The sequence below is a fragment of the Apiospora kogelbergensis genome, assembly GCF_038363985.1.
Source record: "Apiospora kogelbergensis strain CBS 113332 chromosome Unknown utg000008l_segment0_segment0, whole genome shotgun sequence".
Taxonomy (NCBI): Eukaryota; Fungi; Ascomycota; class Sordariomycetes; order Amphisphaeriales; family Apiosporaceae; genus Apiospora; species Apiospora kogelbergensis.
Window position 1 is genome coordinate 1,439,253 of NW_027117425.1, and position 16,863 is coordinate 1,456,115.

Consider the following 16,863-nt stretch of genomic DNA (forward strand, 5'->3'; position numbering starts at 1 on the left):
CACAAGAACCAAGACCACACGAAGCCACGCGCATACAAAGGTTGAGTCCAGGGTTTGGTCTCTTTCTTTGACAGACAGTGGGTTGAGAAGAAGAAGAGAGTTGCGGGTGGTGGTTTCGACGGGGGGTGGAATGAAGTAAGAGGTCGTGGTGGTGTAGGCCCGACCTTGTTGGTTTAGAGTGTGCTGGGCAGGGCAGCAGGGCAGCAGTCTGTCTGGCAGTGGGCAGTGAGTAAGTAAGTAAGTAGTATGTAGTATTTTCCTTGACAGCAGCCCCGGAGTCTGGGTCCTGGACTGGGATTGGGACTGGGTCTGGGTCGGGTCAACGAAACGCAGGCTTTCTCTTCTTTCTCTGGCGTGTCCGCTGGCCGGTCTCTGCTTTCTTTCAATCAAGTTGCAGTACCAAACCAGGGTGGGTAAAATCAGGTAAGCTGGGTTGAGAGTCGGTCGGCGTCTCCTCAAAGAAGCGGGTCTTATTAGACGTTGATGAACGAGAAGACATGGCACTAGCAGCAGCAGCAGCAGCAGCAGCAGCAGACAGGAGGGCCAGTTCTGGGCCAGGGTGCATGGCCGGCCGTCGACTCTTCTTCTCTTGTCTTCCTGTGCAGACGGATGATACAACCCGACGCACGCCCTTTCACTCCTTCTGACAGGTCAACCCCATTGAGCCACTGACATTCACTACAAGAACTACGAGCACGCGCTTTAGCTGCGACTATACTTAGATTCAGATGTGCAAGTGATGTGGCCGTGGAACCATCGGTCGCTGATAGATAGGTACATACATGCATACATTCACTTGTACGTAGAGGGGGGGACTAAGGGCGTGTGCGCGCGCGTCGTGTGGTATGGTAAATACGTAGGTCAGAGCCAGGGGGCGCAGCAGAATATACTAGCCCAGGCGGGAGACAATGGCAGGGGGGGAGGAGAAGAAAGAGGGCAAAAGTGAGATAAAGCGGTATTGCTGGACGTACCGGTTGATCGACCTCTCAAAGCTAGATTGGTTGGTATGTAGCAGCCTGGAAGGCAGATGAACTGAGGGACGGGGCCGGGGGACGGGGGACGGGTATTGATTGATTGATGGATGGATGGATGGAAGGATGGGACGATGAGATAGGAATTCGGTACAGTAAGGGAAGTATCGGAATGTACCTAGAGAGAGGCAGAGGTTGTAAGCCGCCTGCCTGTCTGTCTGTGGGAGGGGCGTTAATCGAGACATGCACCGGCACCGCCTGACTGGGAGGAGAAAAAAATATCGATTCATGGGTACCATTTGATGGGATCGTTCAACTGGTCCAGTCCCATCCTGCCCGAAATGGCTACTTTTCAGTTCGGATGACGTGTGGCATGCGCTGTCTCGTTCTTCCCTTGATTTCTGCCCTTCCACTTCGTATCTCCTTTCATTGCACAGTGCTTTTCTACTTGAGCGACAAACATGGAGTCAGGAGTATAAGTGCTATGGTGTAGCGTAGCAGTAGCAGACAAGCTGAGGCTGAGAGCCGCCTAAGGAGGTAAGCTTTCGTAGAAGAAAAAGAGGGTTGCTGTTCTTCAGATCGTGATTCTGACGAAATGCACAAAGAGTGCGATCCAGTTCAATTACCCAGAGAAGGTTAGACCCGCCCCAGCTATCTTAGGTCGCCCGAAATGACCCAGGAAGTGCCAGGAAATCAGGCCGAAGCCAGGGGAGCCCAGGGCAAAGCAGAGGCCATCAATTGAACCCGCGACAGGGTAAGGGGCGGTACTGGAAGCCACGACACGCCTGCGTACCCAGTGTACTTCACCTAACTTACTGTAATCCCCGGCTGCCAGGACACCAACAATGGCAATGAAAGCCAAAAGCCAGAGCCAGAGCCAGAGCCAGAGCCAGGGGTCAAAAGGCTACGGGATGGGCAAATGTAAGCGGCGCGGCTAAAACAAATGCTCGCTCGTCCTTGGTTTTGTTAGTACCTAGCCTGGCCCACTAGGAAACCGCCCACTGTGTTGGTACTGTACGTGTAGTCGTCGCAAAAGACAAGTTTGCGCTGCAAAGAAACCCATAAACTGCATGGTCCTAGTTGGCATCGGAATGGGGTATAGCCGATTTGATGTTGCACTGCTACGGATGGCTCCTCTGAAATAGCCAACAAACAGATATGTATAACATTTTTTTTCTCTATGTTTTTTTAACGAACCCCTTGATACAACTTGCTGACTTGTCACCTTGTCCAAGGAGCATGGGACACGAAGAATCTCAGTATACTAGTATGTGCAGTGCATAAGATGGAGGGGAGCATCAAGAGAACCCGCGGGTACCTACCTCAAAAGGCATGCATCCTTATAAGCTTTAATAATCAGGACGCCCAAATCATAGTCTGCAGTCACGGCTTGGAGGATATGGGTTGCATGTTACATCTTGAAGATAATTAGTCGGAAGACGTTCCGTTCCAGGAGACAACCCCATATTAGAGTTTGAACTCCTTAAGCCGGCCGGGCCTGCAATAGGTCTATATCAAAGGCAGACACGGCACTGGTTTGGCCATGTCTTGATCGGATACGAGACGACTCACCACGGCGGCATGTGTCTAGCAGACATACGCTACGCGGAATCCCATCCCATGGCGTCGTCAGTAACAGATCTGGTTGTGGTTCTGACCGTGGGCTGTATTGTATACTGTAGTCGTGGTGCAGATTCAGGGGAGAGCCGAGTCCGACATGCATGTGCGCGCATGCACATGTCGTAGGCAGTATACGGCGTTATATAGTACTTGTACAGTATGTCCGTTCCATGCGAGGCTCTGTGTCACAATCAAATTCACACACGTCAGACCTGTATCAACAAGTTGTCAATGTGCTTGTCTGTAAGGTGTGCTCTATGCCAATTGTCAAAACTTGACGTGTTTAAGAAAAACCATCCCGCGAACCTAGGTAAAGCACATGGACATTTGTTTCTCAAAGGTTCAAACGTGGCGCGATTTGACCAGCGATGTCATACTGTCGATCAATTCAAACGTACCTCCCTTGCAGTTCAGTCACCCCAGATGCAGGCACAGGCTTCAATTGGCAACCACAATAGGGGGTAAAGTGTCTCGCTCGTATCACTCGAGCACACACTCAGCCCGTCTGCAATATAATACTTACAAGAGTCCGGTAAATCACCCACCGCAATGAAATCAATGAGCCCAGCGTGCCCCGGGTACCCGTACGAATGCTCAATGTGGGTTCACGTTCCTGGGTGCGTGCGTGGGAGCCTGCCCGGAGGAACACCAAATGTTCTCCAGAAGTCCATGATCCACCACGGGAGTTGGAGTGTTCAGCTTGGAGAGATACGGAGAGCTCCACGGAAGCGAAATCATGCTCATCTCGGAGGGAGGCTGTGGTGGTGGTGGTGGTTGGTCGGAAAAGTGGGTGGCATATGTATACACATGTATGTATGCAGAGCTGAATGGAATATCATGTACAGCGCACGGCTTTCAACCTGCTAATGAACAGAAGCCGTTGGTGGTGTCGTCTGATAAGCTTTCTTCGCCAGGCCGGGTAGAATTGCATCCATCTCAAGTTTGCTGGCCTGTCAATCAATCAGTCAATTGTCAAGATGCACAAGACAACTCGGTATCCATGGGTAAAGTCTATTAGCTGGCTGGTCTGGCTAGCTGGCTAGTTCAAGCAGAATGCCGTCAGGAATCATGGCAGGGAGGCATGAGCTGAATGCTGTATTACTTGTGGTTGGTTGACCACGAAATCACTTGAGGCAGAGCAAGACAGTAGGCTAAAGTTACCTGTGCGTTCTGGAGATCTTGTCGATTTGACTCGCCCAGAGACTCGCCATCCTGGCAGGGGCTGTTGGTGTTGTTGGCCGACAATCAAAATCCGTCGTCCGGCATGCACTTGGCCGCAATAGTCAGATAACGACTTTCTTCCTCCAAGTGATGAGCATGAGGTCTGCATGCCATGCCAATGGACTTACGCTTTCTGGTAGTGTCGCTTCTGCAAGGAAGGCCTTCGTATCGGCTGCATAGGAAATGTCGTGTTCAGTCTGCGACGGCGCAGACGCGTGTCTTTACGACAGACAATGTCGAACCGTAAACCTCCGTTGTTCCCGCGAGCATGTGTGAAAAAGATGAAATGGCTGATGGGCGCGGCGTCAAAGTTGGGTTACATGGTGTGTGGGGGATCGTTGCGTGTATGCATGTCCCTCATAGCACACTTTGGTGCATACATATGTATATTGATGTGTGGTAATAGGGGCAATATTTGCACCTCTACTTTCCGATGGTCTCTCTATTCTTTGCTTTTGGTAATGAAGTCCCAGCCTACATCAGGGTACAAGCTGCCATTACGAGTTGACTGCCTCTGTGAGAAGGAAGCCAAAGAAAAGATGGTCTTGTCCGACGGCCGGATTCTAGGATAGTGGCTCGGCTTGTTCGGAGTCGGACATCTAGCCATCACTATTGCCGTGATTGCAAGTACAAGTGCTTATTATCACCTAACTTGTAGGGTTGCATCGTGCACGCACCCTAGCAAGGCAGCAAAGCCCAACCCAGCGAGGGCAGGCAGTAGGGTAGAATATGGTGGCGTCCGAAGAGGAGGGGGTAAAACGGCTGCGCATGGTGAAAACTTGGAAGGGGAAATTAAACAGAGAGAAAATACAGTGCTTATGTGAATTGCCTGTTCCTGAGCCCGTCGCCCAGGGTTCCTGTTCTCGTTGCTGATGGTGAGAGACGGGATTTCCTCAATTATTGGACCAGATTGGTTCTATACGGGAAGCCGGACGATGGCTTTCTTGCCTTGCTGCCATGCTATTTTTTTTCTTTCTGATCGGCCCTAATGGCAAGATGGGATCAACCGAGCCGACGACCAGATCCATGTATACAAACAGTGCATATGTAGGTATGTACAGTAATCCGAAGTCTGAGATATGCCATTTTGAGGAGACAGCTGGCTTCTGGCTGGCGTCCATGCTTGGCCAATCTCGGAAGACGCCTTGACGCTTGTCGGCTTTGACTCAAGTTGTTCCCTTTGGGGCGGGTCTTCCCATGCCTATGCCTGGAGTGATGACGCAGTTGAGTTGTATCGCGAACTGGCGGCGAGATGGGCGGGGGCTACATAAAACCCGGCGCACCAAAACACAACAACCATGCTGAATTCCCTGCCTGCGGACGCCATTCCTCCAGAGAATAGAGTGGGTGTATAAGAGTAAGGGGAAGCAGTGTCCAGAAGAGCGTCTGTCTGCGCTTCACCATCGTGAAGTCAGTAACACTACTAGGCCTAGGCCTAGCACCTAGAGACAGTGTGTACTCGCAAGTATTCGATATACTGCAGACCGGGATTTCTTGACCTGATTGGGATGCTGAACATGCCAAGAAGTGCAGCCTAAAACCCGACCGGGATGCCAGGATCGGCCAAGAGCATCTAGTAATCCCCATAATTCTATATCGGCCCATACTGACGGATTCGCTTGACCGGTAGTGTGGCACCAGAGATGCGCTTTTCGTTGCTGTACCAATTGGTGATTGGAGGGATTCGGGTAAACATTCTCTGTTTTTTTCTTCTCTTATCCTTTCTACGTGTCAAGCGTGCTGATTGCCCCCTTGCAAGCCAAGCCTTGCCTTGCCAGGTAGAATGATTCCAGATATAACTATTAGTACTGGTCTAGCTGCTCGCTATCCTTTGAACGGAAAGAATCCTTGCATCGGATCGATCTCGCGCTCGCGAAAAAATACGTACTTGCCTATTTTATCTTGAAAGTCCGTCGGCAAATAGGGCTAGCTAAAGTAAGAAATGGGTGCAACTAGAGCCGACGACGTGGCATGGCGACAAGTGGTGATGAATGTGCAGTAGACAGAATCGATAAAGCCAATATAGACTCATATATCAATCAACAGATCAATTCCCAACTGAGACACGTGATTCTTGCGTGATAGAGAAACCCGCGCAGTAGTTTGCTGATCGCTATACCGTCAACATACACAGCCGCAGTGCTGATCTGCCCATGACTCGACTCAAGCTGCGAGCCCGCTTGCCAATGGCTGCGAGTATCCAGCTCCCCGGTGCAGAATGCTAAAAGATAAGTACTGTGCTCAAAGGACATCCAATCTTTCAACACCTTGAATATCCCCATCACTTCGTGAGAGGGGCGCGCCCGGAGTTCGGGGACACAATGGATGCCGGTCTATGTATGTATGTATCTGTATTTCATGCACAGGTACTTACTTAAATCCGATGGAGCCAGCAATCGCTCACGCAATGGAAATAGAGGGTCGAAGTCGATTTCACAGTGACATCGGGTAGATCAAGTCGAGGGTGATCAATTCTGTTGGAAGGGCGGCATTTTTAAATAGACAGTCAAGCAGGCAAGGCAGAGGTTACGTCCAATCCAGAATTAGTTATGTGTCCCGCCAACGCTTATGCAGGGGCTGCCTTGGGAATGCATATTCGCGAAATTACCATTCTGCTTACCTCGAGATCTCCATTGGACGCCATGCTTTTTTTTCTCGTCCTCGGCCTGCTCGGAACTCACATTCTGATGGTCCTAGGCCAGCTTACCGACCGTTGAAATACTTCCTGTCACTCATTTTATACCCGATATATCATAAACAAACACACTGCCTCGGTCCTCCTCCTGTAGAAGCCGTCTACCGTCTGCTATTGAGCGTCGGGCCAATTGACTTCCCACATCATCACAGATTACGTCATTTTCAACAATTACGGGCTGGCTCCGAGCAAGCTCACGTACCATTATACATAGCTAGGTGGCTCTCGTAGAGTTCGGTACTGTAATCTGAAGCTGAATGTAACGCAACCTTGGCGGGTGAAAACCTCCGTGCCAATGGATCAGAAAAAGGGCACCAGTGACGCTTGGTGCAATGCCCATCCTAGTCGGATATCAGCTATCGTCCTTAGAACCCCCCCTTGTTGGCCTGCTAGAGTGCATCGTCAATCGCGCTGGTGCAGGGGCGGCGGCTGAAAATCTCCGACCAGCTCTTGTTAATGACACTGCCGAAACGGACAATAGCTTACCAAGCATCACACAATTGCATTACTACAATCTCCGGTCTTGCATCAGATGGATGTTGTAACATGAGAAATTCGATGCGGAATGATACCAGCAAGCAGCATAAGAAATATGGTTCACTCCCGACTATTCATCCTAGCTCAATGGCACACACACACACACAGAGAGAGAGAGAGAGAGAGAGAGATCGTTCATAGAGTACTTACCTGGCCGAACTCCGGGACCTATCTGCATACAAGGCTCTTTGAGTAACATGCCACCGTCCGGGCGGCCACTCCATTCGGGACCTATAGCTGCCGTCCGTAATGCAGGGGCTCATCCGCACGCCTTATATGCTTCCTAGTCAGTGGGCGGCAGCTGGGGTCGCGAGGCTTCTCTGCCCTTCCGCCCTTCCGCCCCCCCGCCCTCTGAAACGAAACCGCACATGTGGCGCCATTCGATGACACGGGTGGTGCCAACGCCCTCTAAGCGAGCTAACGTGACGAAACCTGGGGTTGCCGCCATATGGACTTTCGAGGCTATTCATTGGAAGTGCCAAGCTGCTGGTTTGAGGCTACTAAACTGCCCTGCATCGCCAAAGCTACCTTGACCAGATTATGCAGGCTGGAAAGGACACAAGAAGAAAAAACTTGTTTTGCGAGATCAACAAGGCAAAATGTTTCTAAACATATCTCAGCTCTGACCAGTAGGTTGGATGCTTCGTTCGATAGGCTAATAAGATATGAATCGCCACCCGGCAGGTCGATCGCTTCGACTACCCGATCACCTTGCGGTCCACATGAGGCTGATCCTTGGCAACACTTTCCATTCTGCTCGCTTCTGTTTTCTGTGGCTTAGCCCGCTTTCGCTTATTCAAAAACGCCAATGGTGTCGTGTCTTGTGTGGCGATCTTCCATCACAGAAATGTTTCCAACACCTCCATCGTCAACTTGGAGCAAGTAGTTCGTTCGTCCCTCTTCGACGACCGGCAAATGCGTGCTCCGTCCACTCTAGGCTCGAAGGGGGAACATAATCGTAGCAATTATTATATAAGCCAATTACACGGCTCACCTGCCCAGCGGAGAGGCTCACTTGTACTAGACCTCCCGCCGGTTTCCAAAATCAAAGCTTCTTTGGTTATATCCACTGGGCAATCCATGTGAATGTGGGCGAGCACTACTCAGTCTGATTGGTGTTTCGTGGGAAAAGAGGTCCTCAATCTCGGGTCTACGAGGTCGAAGCGAGCCTCCCCCTCCCTGCTTAGCCATGTGGTGGTGAGTGAGAAAGGGGGATGCCTTCTTCTGCTTGGCCGGTACCCGAAATACCTAGTCAGGAAAATGAGCGAACCATCTCATTCATTCTTCCTAACCCACATGCATCCGTTGGGTATGGCTTGGCCACCACCATATCGCCGATCGTCCCTAGAGACCCCTTAGCAGGCTGAGTATAGTCCCATGCAGGCTACACATTGCGCTGCATATGCAATGCCCCTGGTGCTGCCGTGGACGGCGAAGAGCCTTTCTCTGGTATCGTCTGTTTCGCGTAGGCCACTATCATAGCAATTGGCTGGCTATCAAGTGTTGAGCCAAACCTGACCAATGCTAGGATTAGGGTCACCCGGAGTATCGTCATATTTAGCGATAGGTTGGGGTGATACGCTGCGAATAGGGGTAATTTGGCTAGCTCGTATAATGGGCGGCAGCAGGCCATAGGAGAATGGTGGGAAGGTGCTACTTCATAGGGACCACTAGGATGCAAATATATTCTCGTGTTGGTGATGGGACTTTACATAGTAAGCCAATGGGTATCAAAGATTTCGGATTGATATAGTATATTAGGTTGAATTGTATACCATCATGTTCATATTTTGGCTGTTGAAGTGTTAGCTGGGCAGTAAGGAATGAAAGTCAGGCCTAGAGTACGATCTTGAAACCTGTATTTGGTGAGACTTGGATAGAGTCCGTAACACGATATTCGTCGAAGTATATCATGTTGCCATAAACCCGCTCTCTCGCGGCACAGTCTTTTTTACCTGTCGCAGTAAGTATGTTGTAAAGTGATGACCTTGGAAGATTTGGTTTAGATTATTACTCAAACGGAATCTCATGTTGCTCGATGGTTTGTGACAGATGTTATAATCACTACCTCCTGAGCCTCGATCTTGAAACGTTACTTCATCAGGTGCCCACAGGAAGTTAACAGCATAATGAAAGTGCTGCCAGTCTCCAGTCAATGGCTCTATTGAATTAATCGATTGGGCCTATGTCAAACACTACATGCATACATAGTTAGAGTAAAACAAGCTATGTTGACCTGGGGTAAACGAGACGTCTACGACCATTTCGAGTGTCTTTCAAAGTACGTTTCTCGGTTTCATTATTGGCCACAGTTATCGGATTTCATACAAAGCTCCTCTGCTACTGACGATTTCCATTCTCAAGCCTACCAGCCAATATGAAGCTTGAACTCATTGTCCATTGATTTGATCTTATGTCTCTTTATGTATACGTGATAAAGGGGCATGATGTCAGCAAATCTATCTTTACCATACAGAGACGAGACCAAAAAGACTTTTGTCCACAGACAACGCAATGTAGAAAGACAAAGATATTGTTGCTAATTGCCATTGCTGTAGAAATATAGTATATATAGCCTCGTATGGGATGAATTCATCAAGTTGCTAGACCATGAAAGGCAACATTTTCACTACTGAGAAACGTATAACTAGTTCCGATAATTAGAAGTTGTCTGACGTATACTGACAGCCGGTACAGATATGGCTAATCAAGGCTCAGGGCCAAGCCGTTCCGGTTCTAATGAGTGGCTCATCGATACTATGGTCGGTTCGAACCGTCGGACGAACGTGGACGTAACTTTTGCCTGTGGACACCGACACACTATATTCCAGGCCGCCGTCCACCCGCAGTTGCAGCCACCCATGGACCAGGTCATCACGGAGCGCTTGCACCGCGACGGCATTCTGTGCCACACCTGCCAATACTTCGCCGTCGTTCAAGAGGTACAGGAGGATACTTATGTCGAGGTCTTGCTCGGGATGGGCGAGGGCCAGGAGTCCGCGCCCGAGCAACAGCCACGACCTATTCCGGACAACTTCGATCTCCTCCAAATGTATTTCGATATGGCGCAAACTTTTGCCCAGCGGGTCAACCAAGACCATTCGACGGACGTCATGGATCAGTGCATGAACGAGTTCTGCCGGATCGTCATTGCTCGGCTGTCGCCCGCACAGCGCGCGACGGCAATGGCGGGGTTGCTGGACATCCAGGAAAGCCGGTCACAGCAGTCAAGGGGCCATGTAGAAATTGTCAGGCGGCTAACGGAGGTACTCAGCAATCTCAGCAGTGACCCTATGGACGTGGACCACGGCACAATGGGCAACAGCGGAAGAAGCAACCCGAATGTCGTATCTCCCACGCAGGACACGACCATGGTAGACCCGGGCAGCAGCACCCAGTCTAACCCTCAATCTCAACCCAAGTCTCAGTCTCAGTCCGGATCTCAGCCGCCGCTGCCCACCACTGAGGCTCAAGCCCAAGCTCAGGGACGGGCACCTGATTGGGGCGATGTACCCTCGCCTACATCATCGAGCGCACCCGGATCAAGCTCACCGATAGAGCAAGCCTTGAACCGGCGCCAGATAGGTTTTACGAAAGGCATCACGAGAGGCAGCAGCCCCTCCGAGCCAGTGACAGTTTTACCAGGCAACCGGGCGCCGAGAACCGACCCAGGCAGTGACGGAGAACCGACGTCGGTTTTCGGTAATTCGCCACCCCAGCAGCAACGAGACCCTGCCGGGTCTACCACCCACGTAAATCCAACTACGCCTCAACGTGGGGGAGCGTCCGGCGGCTCACAGTCAACGACGCCGCAGGGCCCGCCGCCGGGAGCACACGGATACCAGCCGTCTACAACACCGGAAGGACCGCCACCAGGAAATGCGCAGTCGACAACTCCCCAAGGAAAACCGCCACCAGGGTCCCCCGGTTCCCGGCTGCCTACCATACCAGAGGGACAATAGGATGAGGAGATCTTGTAGATCAACCGGCGTCTCACCCCCTTTTTCTGCTCGCCTGTCTCCCGTTTCCGATGCTCTATCCACAGGTAGGTCTTTATAATTTCCCTTTCAATATAGCCGATATAGTGTGAACATCTTAGAATATTTTTTATTCACTTCCGCTATGCCGTTCCAAAATACATAAACCAATTGTAGTTTAATGGCATTTCCTGCAAAGCTTGATTCACTCATCTGTGTCTTCATATGGCTACCCCGCCCCCCGTGTCTTGTAGACTTAACCTAGTAGAGATTCGCCTGCATCCTGTTTGCTTCCCTCATACCGACTTCTCGTTTAACAGAATGTAGGGCAGTTTGTACCCGACAGGGGATTTCTGTGTCGTGCACCAGACGACTCATTGAATAATCGGTGCGCTTGGCGATACGAATCTCCTTCCCGTCTTCCATACCTAGAAAGGCAGGTCGAAACCCCACGCTTGTTTGGCCATGACGCGAGCACTTGGCACAATTCCGAGCTCGCCTAGTCTGGTGGTGTGAATGGCCTGACCTTCCCCAAATCCCTTGACGGGTTTGTATGTTTGCGATTCCGGACACACCAGACCGAGGACCCTTGCCCGCATCCTATAGATGACGTTATATATACTGAAATGAGCCAGGTAAGCGACGCAGTGTCCAAATCCCACTCTTCAGCATTGGGGGGAAAGACGTTCGCGCAATACTCTCGTTGGAAATTGCAAACGTTGGTTGTTATCGCAGCCACCACCTACCTGCTGATTTTCTCAGGGTGCCCCTTGATCGAGCCTTTTGGCACGCAGCATCTCTCACCACAGAACATCCCGAGATGCTCGCAATTAACTTCGGCTTTGCCCTCACTCTGTCCGCCATTGTAGGCGCTGGGCAGACACTATCGACATCCAATAGAGAAGGCGTGGGTCCCAGCACAGCAATTGGCGGCACGCCGTTCCCCCCTCTGATCGAAGCAACTTTGGAAGACCTCGCTTCGGGGCTCGACTCGGGCTTGTTCACCAGCGTGAACCTTGTCAATGCCTACTTAGCTAGAATCATGGAGGTGAACGACACTCTCAGAGTGGTTACCGAGTTGAACCCAGATGCTCTTTCTATAGCAGCTGAGACCGACATGTTGCGGGCCAACGGGACCGTCCTTGGGCCTCTTCATGGGGTCCCCATACTCTTGAAGAACAATATTGCTACTATGGACGATATGGATAATACCGCTGGATCGTACGCGCTGGCCGGTGCCAAAGTCCCGAGAGACAGCACGATGGCTGCCAAACTACGCAAGTCGGGTGCAGTCATACTAGGGAAGACCAACCTCTCACAATGGGCCAACTACCGAAGCTCCAACACGAGCAATGGCTGGTCTGCCTGGGGTGGCCAAACGGAAGCTGCCTATTACCCAGGGCAGGATCCTTCTGGCTCATCATCCGGCTCCGGCGTGGCCAGCTCGTTGGGTCTCGCACTCGCAAGTCTCGGTACGGAGACAGATGGATCGATTGTTTCGCCTGCGAGTGTCAACAACCTTGTCGGCATCAAGCCCACTGTCGGCCTCACGTCTCGTTACCTTGTAGTGCCAATCTCGGAACACCAGGATACGGTCGGGCCGATGGCACGGACGGTTAAAGACGCCGCTTATATTCTAGCAGCTATCGCTGGACAGGATCCGAACGACAATTACACGTCTGCGTTCCCTTTTGACGCCGTGCCTGATTACGTTGGTGCTTGCGACTACGCTGGCCTTGAGGGGAAGCGATTGGGCGTCCCTCGAAACATGTTTGATCAATATAGAAATATTGAGGAATACCGCCCCATCATCGATGCCTTCGATGCGTCTCTTGAAGCCTTCCGCGCCGCAGGTGCTGTGGTCGTCGACAACCTCCGTCTAGAAGGCGCTGACGTGTTAGCCAACTCAAATTTCGAGAATGTCGTGCTCATGGCAGATTTCGTCACAGACGTGGCGAACTACTTCTCAGAGCTTACGGTGAACCCCCATAACATCACCTCGTTGGCCGAGCTACAAGCGTTCACTCAGGGGACTCCCGAAGAAGACTGGCCTGAGCGGGATACGAAGCTCTGGCAGAGCGCTCTGGACCTGGGCTTTGACAACACCAGCCCGGAATTTTGGTCCAACTACACCGCCGATCTCTACTACGGAGGCGTGCTCGGCATCACTGGTGCGATCAAGAACATGACTCTGGACGCTTTGATCATGCCAACAGCATTCTCATCGAGTCTTCCTGCCATCATCGGAGCCCCAATCGTTACCGTGCCATTAGGGAGGTACCCTGATAACACCGCAGTCGTCCCGGATGGCTTTGGCTTCCTCAATGCTACCGGGCCCAACCTGCCTTTCGGCATTGCGTTCTTGGGTGAGCACTTCAGTGAGGAGAAATTGATTAGTCTGGCATATGCATTTGAGCAGCGCACCAAGGTCCGCAACACCATCAAGCCATACATCCAGCCAAAGACCGAATTGGTGGATGTCATAAGCAAGAAAGTGTGATGCCCGGTACGTATACCATATGAGCACCTGCATGACGACTGGCCAAGAAGTTTGCAGGCCTATACTTAGTGTTGATAGAACTAGACTATAATGGTACTATAGCTGCTTTTTGTAGCTATCTTAAGGGGTTGCATGAGACCCCCGTGGCGTCGCTATTGTGGTAATAAGTAAATCTCAGTAAAGAACAAAGAATAGAGAGTGTTTTCTCATGATAATTCTAAGTCGTGTAGCTTGAGTTGGGACGGCGATGCTGCGAATCAGAGTGGGCTCCCCGCTTTTCTTGCTAACTGACTCATCCTCACAAGTTCCTGGTTTTTTTCAATTCAGGAACTGAATCATCGTCAGCCTCCGTTCGTAGTTCCGCAAAAGCAACCATTGACAGGACCTCCACACTTCCCCAATGCATGTTTTACGCAGAGATTCTCACGGCGAGGATCTGTTCGTTGCGGTTGGATCTACGCCCGAGATGGCTTACATGGAAGACCCTTTAGATGATGTGTTTGGCTCAGACACCGAGGAGCCACATCACGACGAGGTGGTTGGCGGCGCCGTGGCAAGAGACACACACCCGTCAGACATGCGGAGGCTGCAAACAGAACACACGACGGCGGGCTATCGCGACGGCATTACTGTCGCCAAGGCCTCCAGCATCCAAGTCGGCTTTGATGAGGGTTTCAGCCTCGGGGGGACTATAGGGCTCAAAGCCGGGCAGCTGCTCGGCTACCTCGAAGGCATCGCAGGCGCACTTCGAGCCTCCAATAACAGCGGCGCTGATTCCCAGCACGCCCCAGCCGCAGCACTTCTGACCAAGGCCCAGGCAGAGCTTGCAGCGGAAACCATCTTTGGCGAGCAATATTGGAACCCCGATGGCACCTGGAAGTATGAACTTGCTTCTACCATTACCAAGGAAGGACATCCCGGAGACAGCATCCTTTTCGAGGACGTTGCCAATGCGCATCCCGCCATAAAAAAATGGACACAGACCGTGGAAGACCTTCTCGACCAACACCACATCAACAAGGTTATTCTGGATGTTGCTGAAGAAACGCCTTCACACAATGGTCCGGTCAAAAAGAGATCAAAGTTGAGCAGCAATCGCGTGAGGTTTTGGACTGGTGAAACTGCACTGTCTACCTCTGCAATGAAAACAGCCCAAAGTATGGAAACCTGGAAAGCCTACCAGTAGAGAATGGTTCAAGACAGTGCAGCGAGTACCGTTCACCCTCGACATGGTTTGGCTAATACTGAGCCTTGACTGTCAATATTCCAGCCTGCGATCAGATAGTGTCGCTGGCATTATTAGGAGGCCACGGCAGAGCCCAAGGAAGAGTCCCAACACGATGCCATGCCACAGTGGATGGCCGGGGCTTGGAACATTCTGATATTCCCCCGGGTGCCCAAATGGATAGCAGTCTTTTTTGGCCAGGAAATAGGACAAACAGCGCATCTGACATGGCAGCTACACGTCGGCAGTGATGCAAAACTCCTGATCGGCAAAAAGAAAGCACCCAGCCGGCTATTGGGGCCAGAGAAGCGGCTGGCGGTTCGTAATCTTATGTGTCTTGCAGCACTGGCGTTTGCCACTTTGCTATGCACCCCAAGTAGCATCACGGCAAGACAAGACTGGAGCTTAATGCTGGATTTGTTCCATGAACACAAACGTGCATCATCTCCTTTGAGTACGGCACAATCTGACAGTCTGATACGGCCGCATATACACACAAAGCTTCCAATTCAGCCCAAAAAACCAACATTAGTCTTATCCTTAGCGAGTACACTCATGACGATCGCAACATAAAATTTTATGAGATGTGGCATCTTTCTTCTGCTGACACAGTGACTTAGTTCACCACCCTCAACGACCACTACCATGGCTGGGGTTTACCATCAAGGCCTTTGCAAAGGCAACCCGGCCTCTGCCTATGTTGATATGCTCAACTTGGACGTCTCAGTATGCAGGCCTTTAGGGTATAAGAAACACCGTCTTCCTCCCGTTCTGGCAGATCCCCTTTTGGAGTACTTCAGGACACGCTCTTACAGTTGAATCATCCTTCTTTCTGGTATCTTTGATACGCCACACTCGCTTCAACTGCACCGTACATTCGCTCACCACTGACTACCACACACACCACTACCTCCTACCTGCCTCCATACTGCTTACCCTTCTTAATCTTTACAATGAAGGCCACTCTCATCACCACCCTGGCCTTGGCCACTGCTGTCGTTGCGACCAGCCACAAGGACAAGTGCAAGAAGAAGCACCACAAGGAGCACCACGATGGTGACATGATCAACGTCAACGCCGGCATCGGCCTGCACCCCGTGCCGTTCTGGAGAAGAACCAGCCACAACGACGATGAGGAATGCGAGCCGGAGGTTGTCCCTGTGGTTCCCGTGGCTCCGGCCCCGGCCCCAGCACCCGTTTTCTCCACCATCACCGTCCCATTCGGCACCCCTGTGCCCGTGTTCACGACCAAGACCGTCTGGTCCACCTCCATCCAGAGCATCTATGGCTGCCCTGCTGGCGTCGCTGACTGTCCCGTCGGCTCCACCACCACCGCCATTGTTGTCGTCCCCGTTTCGACTACCATCTGCCCCGTGACCGAAGGTGTTGCTCCCTCGGACCCTCCTGCTGCCATCCCCCCGCCGGCCGTTGAGACCGCACCCGTTGCGGCCACCCCCGTTGCGACCGCTCCCGTGGCCGTTACCCCTGTCGCTGCTCCTTCCACTTACGAGCCTGCGGCAGCCCCACCCGCCGTCGTCTCCGCCTCTTCTCCTAGCGGCCCCGGCATTGCTGCGACCACCCGGCCTACTGTTCCCGCAATTCCCTCGGTCCCGTCCATTCCCTCGATCCCCTCTCCGGCTGTAGTTGCCACCCCCAAGGTTGTCTCTTCCTTCTCGGTTGCCTCCGCCACCCAGCCTTCCGGTACCCCCGTCAGCCCAGGCCTCGCCCCTCCTCGCCCCTTTAACGGTACCGTTCCCGCTGCTAGCACCGGCGCGGTCGCCGGCTCCCCGTCCATGAGCATCGCTGTCATCCCCAGCGCCAGCCTGTCCATCCCCAACTACTCGCCCACCGGCGGCTCTTCGGCTTCGCCTACGGCCGTCACCGCCGGTGCCGCTGAGCGTATGGCTGGTCCCGGTAGTGCTCTGGCTGCTGCTCTCCTTGCTGTCGCGTTCATCTAAATCCTACTGTTGGTTTAGGCCTCCCGACGAAGCTCTGTTATCTTCTCCGAGCCCCTCAAAGAAGGAGGAGACTTTATCAATCCGAATAACCAAACACGCATGTGAAGGAAACAAGGTTCACGACCGTCTACGATGGCGTTCTTAGGGTGTGTTGGAAGG

The 16,863-nt window shown here is 52.0% G+C and overlaps 4 protein-coding genes across 4 annotated transcripts; all 4 read left to right on the forward strand.

Annotated features, from left to right (window-relative positions):
* Positions 1-9,743: 9,743 nt before the first annotated feature.
* Positions 9,744-11,006, forward strand: PG998_012441 (uncharacterized protein; the record flags this gene model as incomplete). The annotated part of the gene is made up of 1 exon (XM_066879257.1): positions 9,744-11,006. One exon carries the CDS (start codon positions 9,744-9,746, stop codon positions 11,004-11,006), a length of 1,263 nt encoding a protein of 420 aa, XP_066725641.1.
* An 835-nt stretch (positions 11,007-11,841) lies between these two features.
* Positions 11,842-13,521, forward strand: PG998_012442 (uncharacterized protein; the record flags this gene model as incomplete). The annotated part of the gene is made up of 1 exon (XM_066879258.1): positions 11,842-13,521. The coding sequence occupies one exon, from the start codon at positions 11,842-11,844 to the stop codon at positions 13,519-13,521; it is 1,680 nt and encodes a 559-aa protein (XP_066725642.1).
* A 466-nt stretch (positions 13,522-13,987) lies between these two features.
* PG998_012443 (Essential protein Yae1- N terminal) lies at positions 13,988-14,707 on the forward strand (the record flags this gene model as incomplete). Its single annotated transcript, XM_066879259.1, has 1 exon — positions 13,988-14,707. One exon carries the CDS (start codon positions 13,988-13,990, stop codon positions 14,705-14,707), a length of 720 nt encoding a protein of 239 aa, XP_066725643.1.
* Positions 14,708-15,699: 992 nt separating this feature from the next.
* Positions 15,700-16,704, forward strand: PG998_012444 (uncharacterized protein; the record flags this gene model as incomplete). The annotated part of the gene is made up of 1 exon (XM_066879260.1): positions 15,700-16,704. One exon carries the CDS (start codon positions 15,700-15,702, stop codon positions 16,702-16,704), a length of 1,005 nt encoding a protein of 334 aa, XP_066725644.1.
* Positions 16,705-16,863: the final 159 nt, after the last annotated feature.